The 15,254-nt window shown below is 54.0% G+C and overlaps 1 protein-coding gene across 2 annotated transcripts in view; it reads left to right on the top strand.

Moving 5' to 3' along the window:
* The window catches only part of oplah (5-oxoprolinase, ATP-hydrolysing), a 203,186-nt gene that overhangs the window by 88,874 nt on the left and 99,058 nt on the right, over nt 1–15,254 (top strand). For both annotated transcript variants that reach the window (XM_068016020.1, XM_068016011.1), the window contains exons 2-4: nt 9,701–9,821; nt 10,759–10,954; nt 12,312–12,503. In XM_068016020.1, the coding sequence (XP_067872121.1) occupies nt 10,778–10,954; nt 12,312–12,503 (369 nt within the window). In that variant the 5' untranslated portion in view covers nt 9,701–9,821; nt 10,759–10,777. The remainder of the gene's footprint in view (nt 1–9,700; nt 9,822–10,758; nt 10,955–12,311; nt 12,504–15,254) is intronic.

The raw sequence follows: 15,254 nt of genomic DNA, 5'->3' as shown, positions 1-15,254 counted from the left end.
GACTGATGGGGAGGTCGGGGTGTTTGACTGATGGGGAGGTCGGGGAGTTAGACTGATGTGGAGGTCGGGGAGTTAGACTGATGGGGAGGTCGGGGAGTTAGACTGATGGGGAGGTCGGGGAGTTAGACTGATGGGGAGGTCGGCGAGTTAGACTGATGGGGTGGTCGGGGAGTTAGACTGATGGGGAGGTCGGGGAGTTAGACTGATGGGGAGGTCGGGGAGTTAGACTGATGGGGAAGTCGGGGTGTTAGACTGATGGGGAGGTCGGGGAGTTAGACTGATGGGGAGGTCGGGGAGTTAGACTGATGGGGTGGTCGGGGAGTTAGACTGATGGGGTGGTCGGGGAGTTAGACTGATGGGGTGGTCGGGGAGTTAGACTGATGGGGAGGTCGGGGAGTTAGACTGATGGGGAGGTCGGGGAGTTTGACTGATGGGGAGGCCGGGGAGTTTGACTGATGGGGAGGTCGGGGACTTTGACTGATGGGGAAGTCGGGGTGCTAAACTGATGGGGAGGTCGGGGTGTTAGACTGATGGGGAGGTCGGGGTGTTAGACTGAAGGGGAGGTCGGGGTGTTAGACTGAAGGGGAGGTCGGGGAGTTAGACTGATGGGGAGGTCGGGGAGTTAGACTGATGGGGAGGTCGGGGAGTTAGACTGATGGGGAGGTCGGGGAGTTAGACTGATGGGGAGGTCGGGGTGTTAGACTGATGGGGAGGTCGGGGACTTTGACTGATGGGGAGGTCGGGGACTTTGACTGATGGGGAGGTCGGGGTGTTAGACTGATGGGGAGGTCGGGGTGTTTGACTGATGGGGAGGTCGGGGTGTTTGACTGATGGGGAGGTCGGGGTGTTTGACTGATGGGGAGGTCGGGGTGTTTGACTGATGGGGAGGTCGGGGTGTTTGACTGATGGGGAGGTCGGGGTGTTTGACTGATGGGGAGGTCGGGGACTTTGACTGATGGGGAGGTCGGGGACTTTGACTGATGGGGAGGTCGGGGACTTTGACTGATGGGGAGGTCGGGGACTTTGACTGATGGGGAGGTTGGGGACTTTGACTGATGGGGAGGTCGGGGAGTTTGACTGATGAGGAGGTCGGGGAGTTAGACTGATGGGGAGGTCGGGGAGTTAGACTGATGGGGAGGTCGGGGAGTTAGACTGATGGGGAGGTCGGGGACTTTGACTGATGGGGAGGTCGGGGAATTAGACTGATGGGGAGGTCGGGGACTTTGACTGATGGGGAGGTGGGGGAGTTAGACTGATGGGGAGGTCGGGGTGTTAGACTGATGGGGAGGTCGGGGTGTTTGACTGATGGGGAGGTCGGGGTGTTTGACTGATGGGGAGGTCGGGGTGTTTGACTGATGGGGAGGTCGGGGAGTTAGACTGATGGGGAGGTCGGGATGTTTGACTGATGGGGAGGTCGGGATGTTTGACTGATGGGGAGGTCGGGGTGTTAGACTGATGGGGAGGTCGGGGAGTTAGACTGATGGGGAAGTCGGGGTGTTTGACTGATGGGGAGGTCGGGGTGTTAGACTGATGGGGAGGTCGGGGAGTTAGACTGATGGGGAGGTCGGGGTGTTTGACTGATGGGGAGGTCGGGGAGTTAGACTGATGGGGAGGTCGGGGAGTTAGACTGATGGGGAGGTCGGGGAGTTAGACTGATGGGGAGGTCGGGGTTTTTGACTGATGTGGAGGTCGGGGAGTTAGACTGATGGGGAGGTCGGGGAGTTAGACTGATGGGGAAGTCGGTGAGTTAGACTGATGGGGAAGTCGGGGAGTTAGACTGATGGGGAGGTCGGGGTGTTAGACTGATGGGGAAGTCGGGGAGTTAGACTGATGGGGAGGTCGGGGAGTTAGACTGATGGGGAGGTCGGGGAGTTAGACTGATGGGGAGGTCGGGGAGATGGACTGATGGGGAGGTCGGGGAGTTAGACTGATGGGGAGGTCGGGGAGTTTGACTTATGGGGAGGTCAGGGAGTTTGACTGATGGGGAGGTCGGGGAGTTTGACTGATGGGGAGGTCGGGGAGTTTGACTGATGGGGAGGTCGGGGAGTTTGACTGATGGGGAGGTCGGGGAGTTTGACTGATGGGGAGGTCGGGGACTTAGACTGATGGGGAGGTCGGGAAGTTTGACTGATGGGGAAGTCGGGGTGCTAAACTGATGGGGAGGTCGGGGAGTTTGACTGATGGGGAGGTCGGGGACTTTGACTGATGGGGAAGTCGGGGTGCTAAACTGATGGGGAGATCGGGGTGTTAGACTGATGGGGAAGTCGCGGAGTTTGACTGATGGGGAGGTCGGGGTGTTAGACTGATGGAGAGGTCGGGGAGTTTGACTGATGGGGAGGTCGGGGTGTTTGACTGATGGGGAGGTCGGGGAGTTTGACTGATGGGGAGGTCGGGGACTTTGACTGATGGGGAGGTCGGGGACTTTGACTGATGGGGAGGTCGGGGTGTTAGACTGATGGGGAGGTCGGGGAGTTAAACTGATGGGGAGGTCGGGGAGTTAGACTGATGGGGAGGTCGGGGAGTTAGACTGATGTGGAGGTCGGGGTGTTAGACTGATGTGGAGGTCGGGGTGTTAGACTGATGGGGAGGTCGGGGTGTTAGACTGATGGGGAGGTCGGGGTGTTAGACTGATGGGGAGGTCGGGGAGTTAGACTGATGTGGAGGTCGGGGAGTTAGACTGATGGGGAGGTCGGGGAGTTAGACTGATGGGAAAGTCGGGGAGTTAGACTGATGGGGAGGTCGGGGAGTTAGACTGATGGGGAGGTCGGGGAGTTAGACTGATGGGGAAGTCGGGGAGTTAGACTGATGGGGAGGTCGGGGAGTTTGACTGATGGGGAGGTCGGGGAGTTAGACTGATGGGGAGGTCGGGGAGTTTGACTGATGGGGAGGTGGGGGAGTTTGACTGATGGGGAGGTGGGGTGTTAGACTGATGGGGAGGTCGGGGTGTTAGACTGATGGGGAGGTCGGGGAGTTAGACTGATGGGGAGGTCGGGGAGTTAGACTGATGGGGAGGTCGGGGAGTTAGACTGATGGGGAGGTCGGGGAGTTAGACTGATGGGGAGGTCGGGGAGTTAGACTGATGGGGAGGTCGGGGAGTTAGACTGATGGGGAGGTGGGGGTGTTAGACTGATGGGGAGGTCGGGGAGTTAGACTGATGGGGAGGTCGGGGAGTTAGACTGATGGGGAGGTCGGGGAGTTAGACTGATGGGGAGCTTTAAGAGTTAGACTGATGGGGAGGTCGGGGAGTTAGACTGATGGGGAGGTCGGGGAGTTAGACTGATGGGGAAGTCGGGGTGTTAGACTGATGGCGAGGTCGGGGAGTTAGACTGATGGGGAGGTCGGGGAGTTAGACTGATGGGGAGGTCGGAAGTTAGACTGATGGGGAGGTCGGGGAGTTAGACTGATGGGGAGGTCGGGGTGTTTGACTGATGGGGAAGTCGGGGAGTTAGACTGATGGGGAGGTCGGGGAGTTAGACTGATGGGGAGGTCGGGGAGTTAGACTGATGGGGAGGTCGGGGAGTTAGACTGATGGGGAGGTCGGGGAGTTAGACTGATGGGGAGGTCGGGGTGTTAGACTGATGGGGAGGTCGGGGAGTTAGACTGATGGGGAGGTCGGGGAGTTAGACTGATGGGGAGGTCGGGGTGTTTGACTGATGGGGAGGTCGGGGACTTTGACAGATGGGGAGGTCGGGGACTTTGACTGATGGGGAGGTCGGGGTGTTAGACTGATGGGGAGGTCGGGGAGTTAGACTGATGGGGAGGTCGGGGTGTTTGACTGATGGGGAGGTCGGGGTGTTTGACTGATGGGGAGGTCGGGGACTTTGACTGATGGGGAGGTTGGGGACTTTGACTGATGGGGAGGTTGGGGAGTTAGACTGATGGGGAGGTCGGGGTGTTAGACTGATGGGGAGGTCGGGGTGTTAGACTGATGGGGAGGTCGGGGTGTTAGACTGATGGGGAGGTCGGGGTGTTAGACTGATGGGGAGGTCGGGGTGTTAGACTGATGGGGAGGTCGGGGTGTTAGACTGATGGGGAGGTCGGGGAGTTAGACTGATGGGGAGGTCGGGGTGTTAGACTGATGGGGAGGTCGGGGACTTAGACTGATGGGGAGGTCGGGAAGTTTGACTGATGGGGAAGTCGGGGTGCTAAACTGATGGGGAGGTCGGGGAGTTTGACTGATGGGGAGGTCGGGGACTTTGACTGATGGGGAAGTCGGGGTGCTAAACTGATGGGGAGATCGGGGTGTTAGACTGATGGGGAAGTCGCGGAGTTTGACTGATGGGGAGGTCGGGGTGTTAGACTGATGGGGAGGTCGGGGAGTTTGACTGATGGGGAGGTCGGGGTGTTTGACTGATGGGGAGGTCGGGGTGTTTGACTGATGGGGAGGTCGGGGAGTTTGACTGATGGGGAGGTCGGGGACTTTGACTGATGGGGAGGTCGGGGACTTTGACTGATGGGGAGGTCGGGGTGTTAGACTGATGGGGAGGTCGGGGAGTTAAACTGATGGGGAGGTCGGGGAGTTAGACTGATGGGGAGGTCGGGGAGTTAGACTGATGGGGAGGTCGGGGAGTTAGACTGATGGGGAGGTCGGGGTGTTAGACTGATGGGGAGGTCGGGGTGTTAGACTGATGGGGAGGTCGGGGAGTTAGACTGATGTGGAGGTCGGGGAGTTAGACTGATGGGGAGGTCGGGGAGTTAGACTGATGGGAAAGTCGGGGAGTTAGACTGATGGGGAGGTCGGGGAGTTAGACTGATGGGGAGGTCGGGGAGTTAGACTGATGGGGAAGTCGGGGAGTTAGACTGAGGGGGAGGTCGGGGAGTTAGACTGATGGGGAGGTCGGGGAGTTAGACTGATGGGGAGGTCGGGGAGTTTGACTGATGGGGAGGTGGGGGAGTTTGACTGATGGGGAGGTGGGGGAGTTAGACTGATGGGGAGGTCGGGGTGTTAGACTGATGGGGAGGTCGGGGAGTTAGACTGATGGGGAGGTCGGGGAGTTAGACTGATGGGGAGGTCGGGGAGTTAGACTGATGGGGAGGTCGGGGAGTTAGACTGATGGGGAGGTCGGGGAGTTTGACTGATGGGGAGGTGGGGGAGTTAGACTGATGGGGAGGTGGGGGAGTTAGACTGATGGGGAGGTGGGGGAGTTAGACTGATGGGGAGGTCGGGGAGTTAGACTGATGGGGAGGTCGGGGAGTTAGACTGATGGGGAGGTCGGGGAGTTAGACTGATGGGGAGCTTTAAGAGTTAGACTGATGGGGAGGTCGGGGAGTTAGACTGATGGGGAGGTCGGGGAGTTAGACTGATGGGGAAGTCGGGGTGTTAGACTGATGGGGAGGTCGGGGAGTTAGACTGATGGGGAGGTCGGGGAGTTAGACTGATGGGGAGGTCGGGGAGTTAGACTGATGGGGAGGTCGGGGAGTTAGACTGATGGGGAGGTCGGGGAGTTAGACTGATGGGGAGGTCGGGGAGTTAGACTGATGGGGAAGTCGGGGTGTTAGACTGATGGGGAGGTCGGGGAGTTAGACTGATGGGGAGGTCGGGGAGTTAGACTGATGGGGAGGTCGGGGTGTTAGACTGATGGGGAGGTCGGGGTGTTAGACTGATGGGGAGGTCGGGGAGTTAGACTGATGGGGAGGTCGGGGAGTTAGACTGATGGGGAGGTCGGTGTGTTTGACTGATGGGGAGGTCGGTGTGTTTGACTGATGGGGAGGTCGGGGACTTTGACTGATGGGGAGGTCGGGGACTTTGACTGATGGGGAGGTCGGGGTGTTAGACTGATGGGGAGGTCGGGGTGTTAGACTGATGGGGAGGTCGGGGAGTTAGACTGATGGGGAGGTCGGGGTGTTTGACTGATGGGGAGGTCGGGGTGTTTGACTGATGGGGAGGTCGGGGACTTTGACTGATGGGGAGGTTGGGGACTTTGACTGATGGGGAGGTCGGGGAGTTAGACTGATGGGGAGGTCGGGGTGTTAGACTGATGGGGAGGTCGGGGTGTTAGACTGATGGGGAGGTCGGGGTGTTAGACTGATGGGGAGGTCGGGGTGTTAGACTGATGGGGAGGTCGGGGTGTTAGACTGATGGGGAGGTCGGGGTGTTAGACTGATGGGGAGGTCGGGGTGTTAGACTGATGGGGAGGTCGGGGAGTTAGACTGATGGGGAGGTCGGGGTGTTAGACTGATGGGGAGGTCGGGGACTTTGACTGATGGGGAGGTCGGGGTGTTAGACTGATGGGGAGGTCGGGGTGTTAGACTGATGGGGAGGTCGGGGTGTTTGACTGATGGGGAGGTCGGGGTGTTTGACTGATGGGGAGGTCGGGGACTTTGACTGATGGGGAGGTCGGGGACTTTGACTGATGGGGAGGTCGGGGACTTTGACTGATGGGGAGGTCGGGGAGTTAGACTGATGGGGAGGTCGGGGTGTTAGACTGATGGGGAAGTCGGGGTGTTGGACTGATGGGGAAGTCGGGGTGTTGGACTGATGGGGAGGTCGGGGTGTTGGACTGATGGGGAAGTCGGGGTGTTAGACTGATGGGGAGGTCGGGGTGTTAGACTGATGGGGAGGTCGGGGTGTTAGACTGATGGGGAGGTCGGGGTGTTAGACTGATGGGGAGGTCGGGGACTTTGACTGATGGGGAGGTCGGGGACTTTGACTGATGGGGAGGTCGGGGACTTTGACTGATGGGGAGGTCGGGGAGTTAGACTGATGGGGAGGTCGGGGTGTTTGACTGATGGGGAGGTCGGGGTGTTTGACTGATGGGGAGGTCGGGGACTTTGACTGATGGGGAGGTCGGGGACTTTGACTGATGGGGAGGTCGGGGAGTTAGACTGATGGGGTGGTCGGGGAGTTAGACTGATGAGGAGGTCGGGGAGTTAGACTGATGGGGAGGTCGGGGAGTTAGACTGATGGGGAGGTCGGGGAGTTAGACTGATGGGGAGGTCGGGGAGTTAGACTGATGGGGAGGTCGGGGACTTTGACTGATGGGGAGGTCGGGGTGTTAGACTGATGGGGAGGTCGGGGAGTTAGACTGATGGGGAGGTCGGGGTGTTTGACTGATGGGGAGGTCGGGGAGTTAGACTGATGGGGAGGTCGGGATGTTTGACTGATGGGGAGGTCGGGGTGTTAGACTGATGGGGAGGTCGGGGAGTTAGACTGATGGGGAGGTCGGGGTTTTTGACTGATGTGGAGGTCGGGGAGTTAGACTGATGGGGAGGTCGGGGAGTTAGACTGATGGGGAGCTTTGGGAGTTAGACTGATGGGGAAGTCGGGGTGTTAGACTGATGGGGAGGTCGGGGAGTTAGACTGATGGGGAGGTCGGGGAGTTTGACTGATGGGGAGGTCGGGGTGTTAGACTGATGGGAAAGTCGGGGTGTTAGACTGATGGGAAAGTCGGGGTGTTAGACTGATGGGGAGGTCGGGGAGTTAGACTGATGGGGAGGTCGGGGAGTTAGACTGATGGGGAGGTCGGGGAGTTAGACTGATGGGGAGGTCGGGGTGTTAGACTGATGGGGAGGTCGGGGTGTTAGACTGATGGGGAGGTCGGGGAGTTAGACTGATGGGGAGGTCGGGGTGTTTGACTGATGGGGAGGTCGGGGAGTTAGACTGATGGGGAGGTCGGGGTGTTTGACTGATGGGGAGGTCGGGGTGTTTGACTGATGGGGAGGTCGGGGACTTTGACTGATGGGGAGGTCGGGGTGTTTGACTGATGGGGAGGTCGGGGACTTTGACTGATTGGGAGGTCGGGGACTTTGACTGATGGGGAGGTCGGGGTGTTAGACTGATGGGGAGGTCGGGGTGTTAGACTGATGGGGAGGTCGGGGAGTTAGACTGATGGGGAGGTCGGGGTGTTTGACTGATGGGGAGGTCGGGGACTTTGACTGATGGGGAGGTCGGGGACTTTGACTGATGGGGAGGTCGGGGACTTTGACTGATGGGGAGGTCGGGGAGTTAGACTGATGGGGAGGTCGGGGTGTTAGACTGATGGGGAGATCGGGGTGTTAGACTGATGGGGAGGTCGGGGAGTTAGACTGATGGGGAGGTCGGGGTGTTAGACTGATGGGGAGGTCGGGGACTTTGACTGATGGGGAGGTCGGGGACTTTGACTGATGGGGAGGTCGGGGTGTTAGACTGATGGGGAGGTCGGGGTGTTTGACTGATGGGGAGGTCGGGGTGTTTGACTGATGGGGAGGTCGGGGACTTTGACTGATGGGGAGGTCGGGGACTTTGACTGATGGGGAGGTCGGGGAGTTAGACTGATGGGGTGGTCGGGGAGTTAGACTGATGGGGAGGTCGGGGACTTTGACTGATGGGGAGGTGGGGGAGTTAGACTGATGGGGAGGTCGGGGTGTTAGACTGATGGGGAGGTCGGGGAGTTAGACTGATGGGGAGGTCGGGGTGTTTGACTGATGGGGAGGTCGGGGAGTTAGACTGATGGGGAGGTCGGGATGTTTGACTGATGGGGAGGTCGGGGTGTTAGACTGATGGCGAGGTCGGGGAGTTAGACTGATGGGGAGGTCGGGGAGTTAGACTGATGTGGAGGTCGGGGAGTTAGACTGATGTGGAGGTCGGGGAGTTAGACTGATGAGGAGGTCGGGGAGTTAGACTGATGAGGAGGTCGGGGAGTTAGACTGATGGGGAGGTCGGGGAGTTAGACTGATGGGGAGGTCGGGGAGTTAGACTGATGGGGAGGTCGGGGTGTTAGACTGATGGGGAAGTCGGGGAGTTGGACTGATGGGGAGGTCGGGGTGTTAGACTCATGGGGAAGTCGGGGTGTTGGACTGATGGGGAGGTCGGGGTGTTAGACTGATGGGGAGGTCGGGGTGTTAGACTGATGGGGAAGTCGGGGTGTTGGACTGATGGGGAGGTCGGGGTGTTGGACTGATGGGGAAGTCGGGGTGTTGGACTGATGGGGAGGTCGGGGAGTTTTACTGATGGGGAGGTCGGGGTGTTAGACTGATGGGGAAGTCGGGGAGTTGGTCTGATGGGGAGGTCGGGGAGTTTTACTGATGGGGAGGTCGGGGTGTTAGACTGATGGGGAAGTCGGGGTGTTGGACTGATGGGGAGGTCGGGGAGTTTTACTGATGGGGAGGTCGGGGTGTTAGACTGATGGGGAGGTCGGGGTGTTGGACTGATGGGGAAGTCGGGGAGTTGGACTGATGGGGAAGTCGGGGAGTTAGACTGATGGGGAAGTCGGGGTTTTAGACTGATGGGGAGGTCGGGGTGTTAGACTGATGGGGAGGTCGGGGAGTTTGACTGATGGGGAAGTCGGGGAGTTGGACTGATGGGGAAGTCGGGGAGTTAGACTGATGGGGAAGTCGGGGTTTTAGACTGATGGGGAAGTCGGGGTGTTAGACTGATGGGGAAGTCGGGGTTTTAGACTGATGGGGAGGTCGGGGTTTTAGACTGATGGGGAGGTCGGGGTGTTAGACTGATGGGGAAGTCGGGGAGTTTGACTGATGGGGAGGTCGGGGTGTTGACCGGACGCGGGGTGTCGATGGTCTGGCCAGTTGTAATGTGCCCCATAGTCGTGTAATTCTTCCCTTATCTGGAAAGCACACACTGGCCATTTCCAAACAGATAGTGATCAAATTCTGTTTACATTCTTTTCCACTCCAGGATCGCTGAATGCATTTAAAACATTTGCAAGATGATCATGTCCGTTTAAAATATTGAAACTGGTGTCTTTCTTTTCATTGGTTTTAGGATAACGTAACTCTGAAGCAATCCATTAAACATTCCAGTGTTTGCGCAGCACCCTTGAATGCTCACAAGCAACATTGGGAGATTTGAAGCTGATTTTTCTTTCCCTCTACCTGTGTCTCAGGTGAGTCTGTGTTATTCTGTGTTAACTGGGCAGGGCATTATAGCCATTACAATCTGCACCAGTGAAACTCCTTACATTTTCAAATTAGACGGCCCTGTAACCTTGGGGACCGAGCTTCAGAACAAAGTACACAGATTAACAAAGGTTCCTATACACAGATCTATTACACATTAACATTGACAGGGTAGAAGAGAGAGAATCAGGAGGTTTAAAATTAGCCAGTTTAAGCCAGTGGAATTTTTACGGCAGATTTGCCATTTATAGTTCATCAGGAAGAAAGTCTTGCATTTTTGAAGCATTTGAAGTATTGTCACAGGAAACATGCAGCCAATTTACATACTCAAACAGCAATGTGATAATGACCAGAGAAGCTGTTTTAGGATTATTATTTGCCAGGATACTGTGTATAAGTCGCCTGCTCTTCTTTGAATAGTCCTATGGGATCTTTTATGCCATCAAAGAAGGCAGACTGGCCTCAGTTTAATGTTATCTAAAAGAGGGCATCTCTGACACTACAGTACTCCCTCAGTACTGCCCCTCTGACATTGCAGCGCTCCCTTGGCACTGACCCACCCACAGTGTTGTGCTCCCTCAGTACTGACCCTCCAACAGTGTAATGCTCCCTCAGTAATGAGACAGTGCAGCACACCCTCAGTACTGACCCTCAGACTGTGCAGCACACCCTCAGTACTGCACAATGAGTACTCTCTGGAGTGTGACTTGAACCAACTACTTTCTGACTCTGAGATGAGAATGCTACCCTCTGAGCCACGGCTTAACACTGACAGAGTTAAGGAGTATGCATTGTCATTGCTGCCCAGTCAGATCTCTTAGCCTGGCAGCTGTCAATGTGGCTTTACTGGCATCAGAGGTGGGTTTAAGGGGACAGATCCAGGAAGTTTCTATGCTGATATGCTTTTCCGTCTTTCTCTGACAGCCGCACCTGGAGTTGCAGCATGCGAACTATGGTGGAGCCGGAGAGGTTTCAGTTCGCTATTGATCGCGGTGGAACTTTCACGGACATCTTTGCCAGGTGTCCCGGGGGGATGATCCGAGTCATGAAGCTGCTTTCTGAAGATCCGGCCAATTACGTAGATGCCCCCACAGAGGGCATCAGGAGAATCCTGCAAGAAGTAAGTCTCTGGTGGGTGTGCCTGTGTCATTGCTCACAGTAAATTGCCATTGGAACAGGGACACCTGTGTTAATTGTATATTAATTGTGTTTAATTGTAAGCAAATGGTGTGCATTAACTGGGGATTCGGTTCTGCTTCTATAAAGGGGAACAGACTCAATGTGAGGTTGTTGGGTTAGGTGGTGCATGTTTGTAACATGTATTTCCATAAATAAATGCTTCGAAAAGTGTGTAAAGATTGGCTCCAGTTCCATCCTTCAATGCTGGGCTTTCTGGATTAGAAGAACCCGAGGCATTGCTCACAGTAAATTGCTGAAGATGGAGTGGGGAACACCCATGAATTGCTCAGAATAAATTGCTGGAGGAGGTTGAGGCTCCAATGGCATTGCTCATGGTAAATCATTCAAGATGAAGTGGGAACACCTGGCAAAGCTTGCAGTAAATTACAGGAGGAGTGGGACACCCATGGCATTGCTCACAGAACTTACAGGAGGAGTGTCGACATCTGTGGTATTGCTCACAATAAATCACTGAAGGCGTGGGAACACCTGTGGCATTGCTCACAGTAAATTGCTAGAGTTTTGGGGGGAAGCATAGGTGGTATTTCATGCAGTAAATCACTGGAGGAGTAGGAAGGGTACCCATGGCATTGCTCACAGTAAATCACTGGCGGAGTGAGGACATCTGTGGCATTGCTCACAGTAAATCACTGTCGGTGGAAGAGACTCCTATGGCAATGCTCTTAGTAAATTGCTGGAGGAGTGGGCAGGCCCTTGGCATAGTAAATCACTGGAGGAGTAGTGGTCACCCATGGCATTTCTCACAGTAAATTGCTGGAGGAGTGGGGTCACCTGTGGCATTGCTCACAGTAAATCACTGGAGGAGTGGGGTCACCCATGGCATTGCTCACAGTAAATTGCTGGAGGAGTGGGGTCACCTGTGGCATTGCTGACTGTAAATCGCTGGAGGAGGGAGAGATTCCCGTGGCATTGCTCGCTGTAAGTCATTGAAGGAGTGGGGACACCCGTGACATTGCTCACAGTAAATCACTTGTGGAGCGGGGTTACCTGTGGGATTGCTCACTGTAAAGCAGTGGAGGAGGGAGGGACTCCCGTGGCATTGCTCAAAGTAAATCGCTGGAGGAGCGGGGTCACCCATGGCATTGCTCACAGTAAATCGCTGGAAGAGTGGGGTCACCCGTGGCATTGCTCGGAGTAAATTGCTGGAGATGAGGGGAGCCGATGGAATTGCTCGCACCAGCTTGCTGAAGGAGTGTTGAGCACTGCCCTTTCCCAATGGGGCCATGTGTACAGCGGACTCCCTGTCTAATTCACTTTTCTGTATGTGTCTGTGACAGGAAAGTGGAATTCCAGTGCCTCAGGATCAGCCAGTGGACACCTCCAGGATCGACTGGATACGGATGGGAACCACTGTCGCCACAAATGCACTGCTGGAACGGAAGGGGGAGAGAATCGCACTGCTCATCACCAAAGGGTTCAAGGACTTGTTGCACATTGGTAACCAGTCCCGACCGAAGATATTCGACCTGGTAAACCTTCGCAAATCACTAGTTAGGCATTAGCTGGAATATTGTGAACCAATTCTTGGCCCCACACTTTAGGAAGGATATCATGGCTTTGGAGAGGGTGCAGAGGGGACTTATTAGAATGGTACCAGTGATGAGGGACTTCAGTTAATTAGAGTGATTGGAGAAGCTGGGATTATTCTTAGAGCAGGGAAGGTTAAGAGGGATATTTGATAGGGGTGTTCAAAATCATGAAGTTTTGTAGCTTTGTTTTGCAGTCTTCTAACCAAATCCGAGTTCACTACACAAACGTGCGTAGCTTAAGGAATAAAACAGGCGAATCAGAAGCACAGGTTCAACTCAAATGGTATGACATGGTTAACTATTACTGTGACCTGGCTACAAGCTGGGCATGAATGGGAGCTGAATGTTTCAGGCTATTGAAGTCTTCAGAAAGGACAGGGAATTAGGGAAAGGAGGGGAGAGTAGCAATGTTGATAAAAACACAATTACAACAGTGGAGAGAAAGGATACTGGACAGGATGAGCAGGCAGTGGAAACACTCTCCTTGGAATTAAAAAACAGCAAAGGAAGCACAGTTCTGGTGGGTGTATTCTGCAGACAACGGTGATGCAGCAGCGGAATCCATAAATACGAAAATCAGAGATAAATAGGATTTAATTTTCACATAGACTGGGGGTGCAAAACAGCTCAAGTAGTATAAGCAATGAATTTCTAGAGTGTGTCCTATCCAGGACAGTTTTCTGAAGCAATGTGTTCAGGAACTGACAAGGGAATAGGCCACACCAGATTTAGTAATGAGTAACGAGCTCAAATTAATTAATTAATCTGGCAGTGGGGAGCATCTCGCAAACAGTGACCATAGCACAATAAGTGTTTGACATTAAGTTCGAGAATGAGAAAGATCACACACCAAGCAAGGTCCAAAACTTGAGTAAGGAATGAAACATAAGCTGAACATGTTAAACTGGGCCGAGCTGTTAACAGGAAGACCTGCAGAGAAACAGTGGCAGGTATTCAGTGAAGTATTTAATACAATAAAGAGCCCTAAAAAGCAGAAGTTTGATTTGTACAGTGCAGCAACCATGGCCATTCAATGAGCTAAGGTGGAGTGTAGAACTGAAGCAAGTGTCTGCCACAAATACCAGGAATAATGGTAATCTAGTCGACTGGGAGAAATATACATAGGACACAAAGAAAATATTAAGAATTGTAAAAAAGAAACAGGGAAAAAAGCTTTTAAGTAATATAAAGGCTATTGAAAAAGTTTTGAAATATATTGAGAGTAAGTAAGTGGCTGAAGGAGTTGTGGGTCTATTAAAGATGCAAGCCAATGACACAGTAATCAACATGAAGGTTACGACAGATTTATTAAATGAGTATTTTGTATTTCTTTTCCCAGCAGCTGGGGAAGGATGAAATAGCAGTGATAATATGGAAACTAAAATTAAATCAAGAGGAGGATCTTGTTGAATTCATTATAAGTTTAAAAAATGTTAATGGAGAAAATAATGGGACTTAGGATAGTTAAATCTGGATCTGGTGGTTTGCACCCCAGCGTATTAAAAGAAGTTAGTGACAAAATTGCAGAGTCATCTTACAAAGCTCGGGAATTGTGCTGTCAGGTTTGTAATTTGCTAATGTCTCTCTATTTAAGGGTGAGAGAGAAAAACTACAGGCTTGTCAGTTTAATGTCAGTTGTGTGGAAGCTGCCAGAGTCATTACCATCGTGATTGAGCACTTGAGCAAATATGAGCTGAGCAGAGAGAGCCAGTGTAGCTTTCTTAAAGGTATGTCTGACTAATCTAGTTGAATTTTTTTCAGGAGGTCACTAATAAGGGACAAGGGAGTGTCTATGGATGTTGTCTATATGGACTCCCAGAAAGCGTTTGCTAAGGTTCCACACAAGAGACAGTTGGCCAAATTGAGAGCGCTGTGAATTTTGAGTTGGATTGGAAATTGTTGGGGAGCTAGGAATCAGAGAATGGGAATTGAGGTAGTTACTTTGGTTGGCGGGATGTGACAACTGGTGTTCCACTGCGGTCTGTTCTAGGCCCTCAACTTTTCATTTGTTAATGATTTGGATGAAGGAATAAAGCAATGTACATTGAAGTTTACAGCTGACACTAAGTTAGGAGAAACAGTAAGTTGTGTAGATGAGAGCAGGAAGTTACAAAGGGACAGAGACAGAGTGAGTGAGTGAGCAAAACTGTTGCAGATGGAGTTCAGTGTGGGGAAAGTGTGAGGTCATCGACTTTGGAGCTGAGAAATGTAAATTGGAATATTTTCTAAATGGTCCTGGTCTCTCAATCACTCTCTCTGTGCCCGCCACCCCCCACCAACCCCCCTCCCCCCACCCAGCGTCCTTGTGTGCTCTGACACTCTCCTCCTGCTCTGCATGGTATCCGCCACCCACCCCCCCCCCCCCCACCACAGTCCTCATGTGGTCTCACACTCTCCTGCTCTGCATGATCACTCTCACTCTTTCTCTGTTTTTCTGTCCCCTCCCTCTGCATGGTCTCTCTCTCTCGCTCTCTCTCTCTCCTCACCCACCCCCCCCCCCCCCCCCGCCCCACACGGTCACTCTCTCCTCTCCCTCTGCACGGTCTCTCCCATTCTGCAAGGTCTCTCTCCCTCTTTCCCCCTCCCTCTGCACAATCTCTCTCTCTGTTTCTCTCCCCCTCCCTCCTGCACAGTTTCACTCTCTCTGCCCCCTCTGCACAGTCTCTCTCTCTCTCTCTCTCTCTCTCACTC

This window comes from Heterodontus francisci, chromosome 2 (genome assembly GCF_036365525.1).
Source record: "Heterodontus francisci isolate sHetFra1 chromosome 2, sHetFra1.hap1, whole genome shotgun sequence".
NCBI classification, from domain to species: domain Eukaryota; kingdom Metazoa; phylum Chordata; class Chondrichthyes; order Heterodontiformes; family Heterodontidae; genus Heterodontus; species Heterodontus francisci.
Note: the sequence above shows the minus strand (reverse complement) of the source record. Positions and strands in the feature narration are given on the sequence as shown.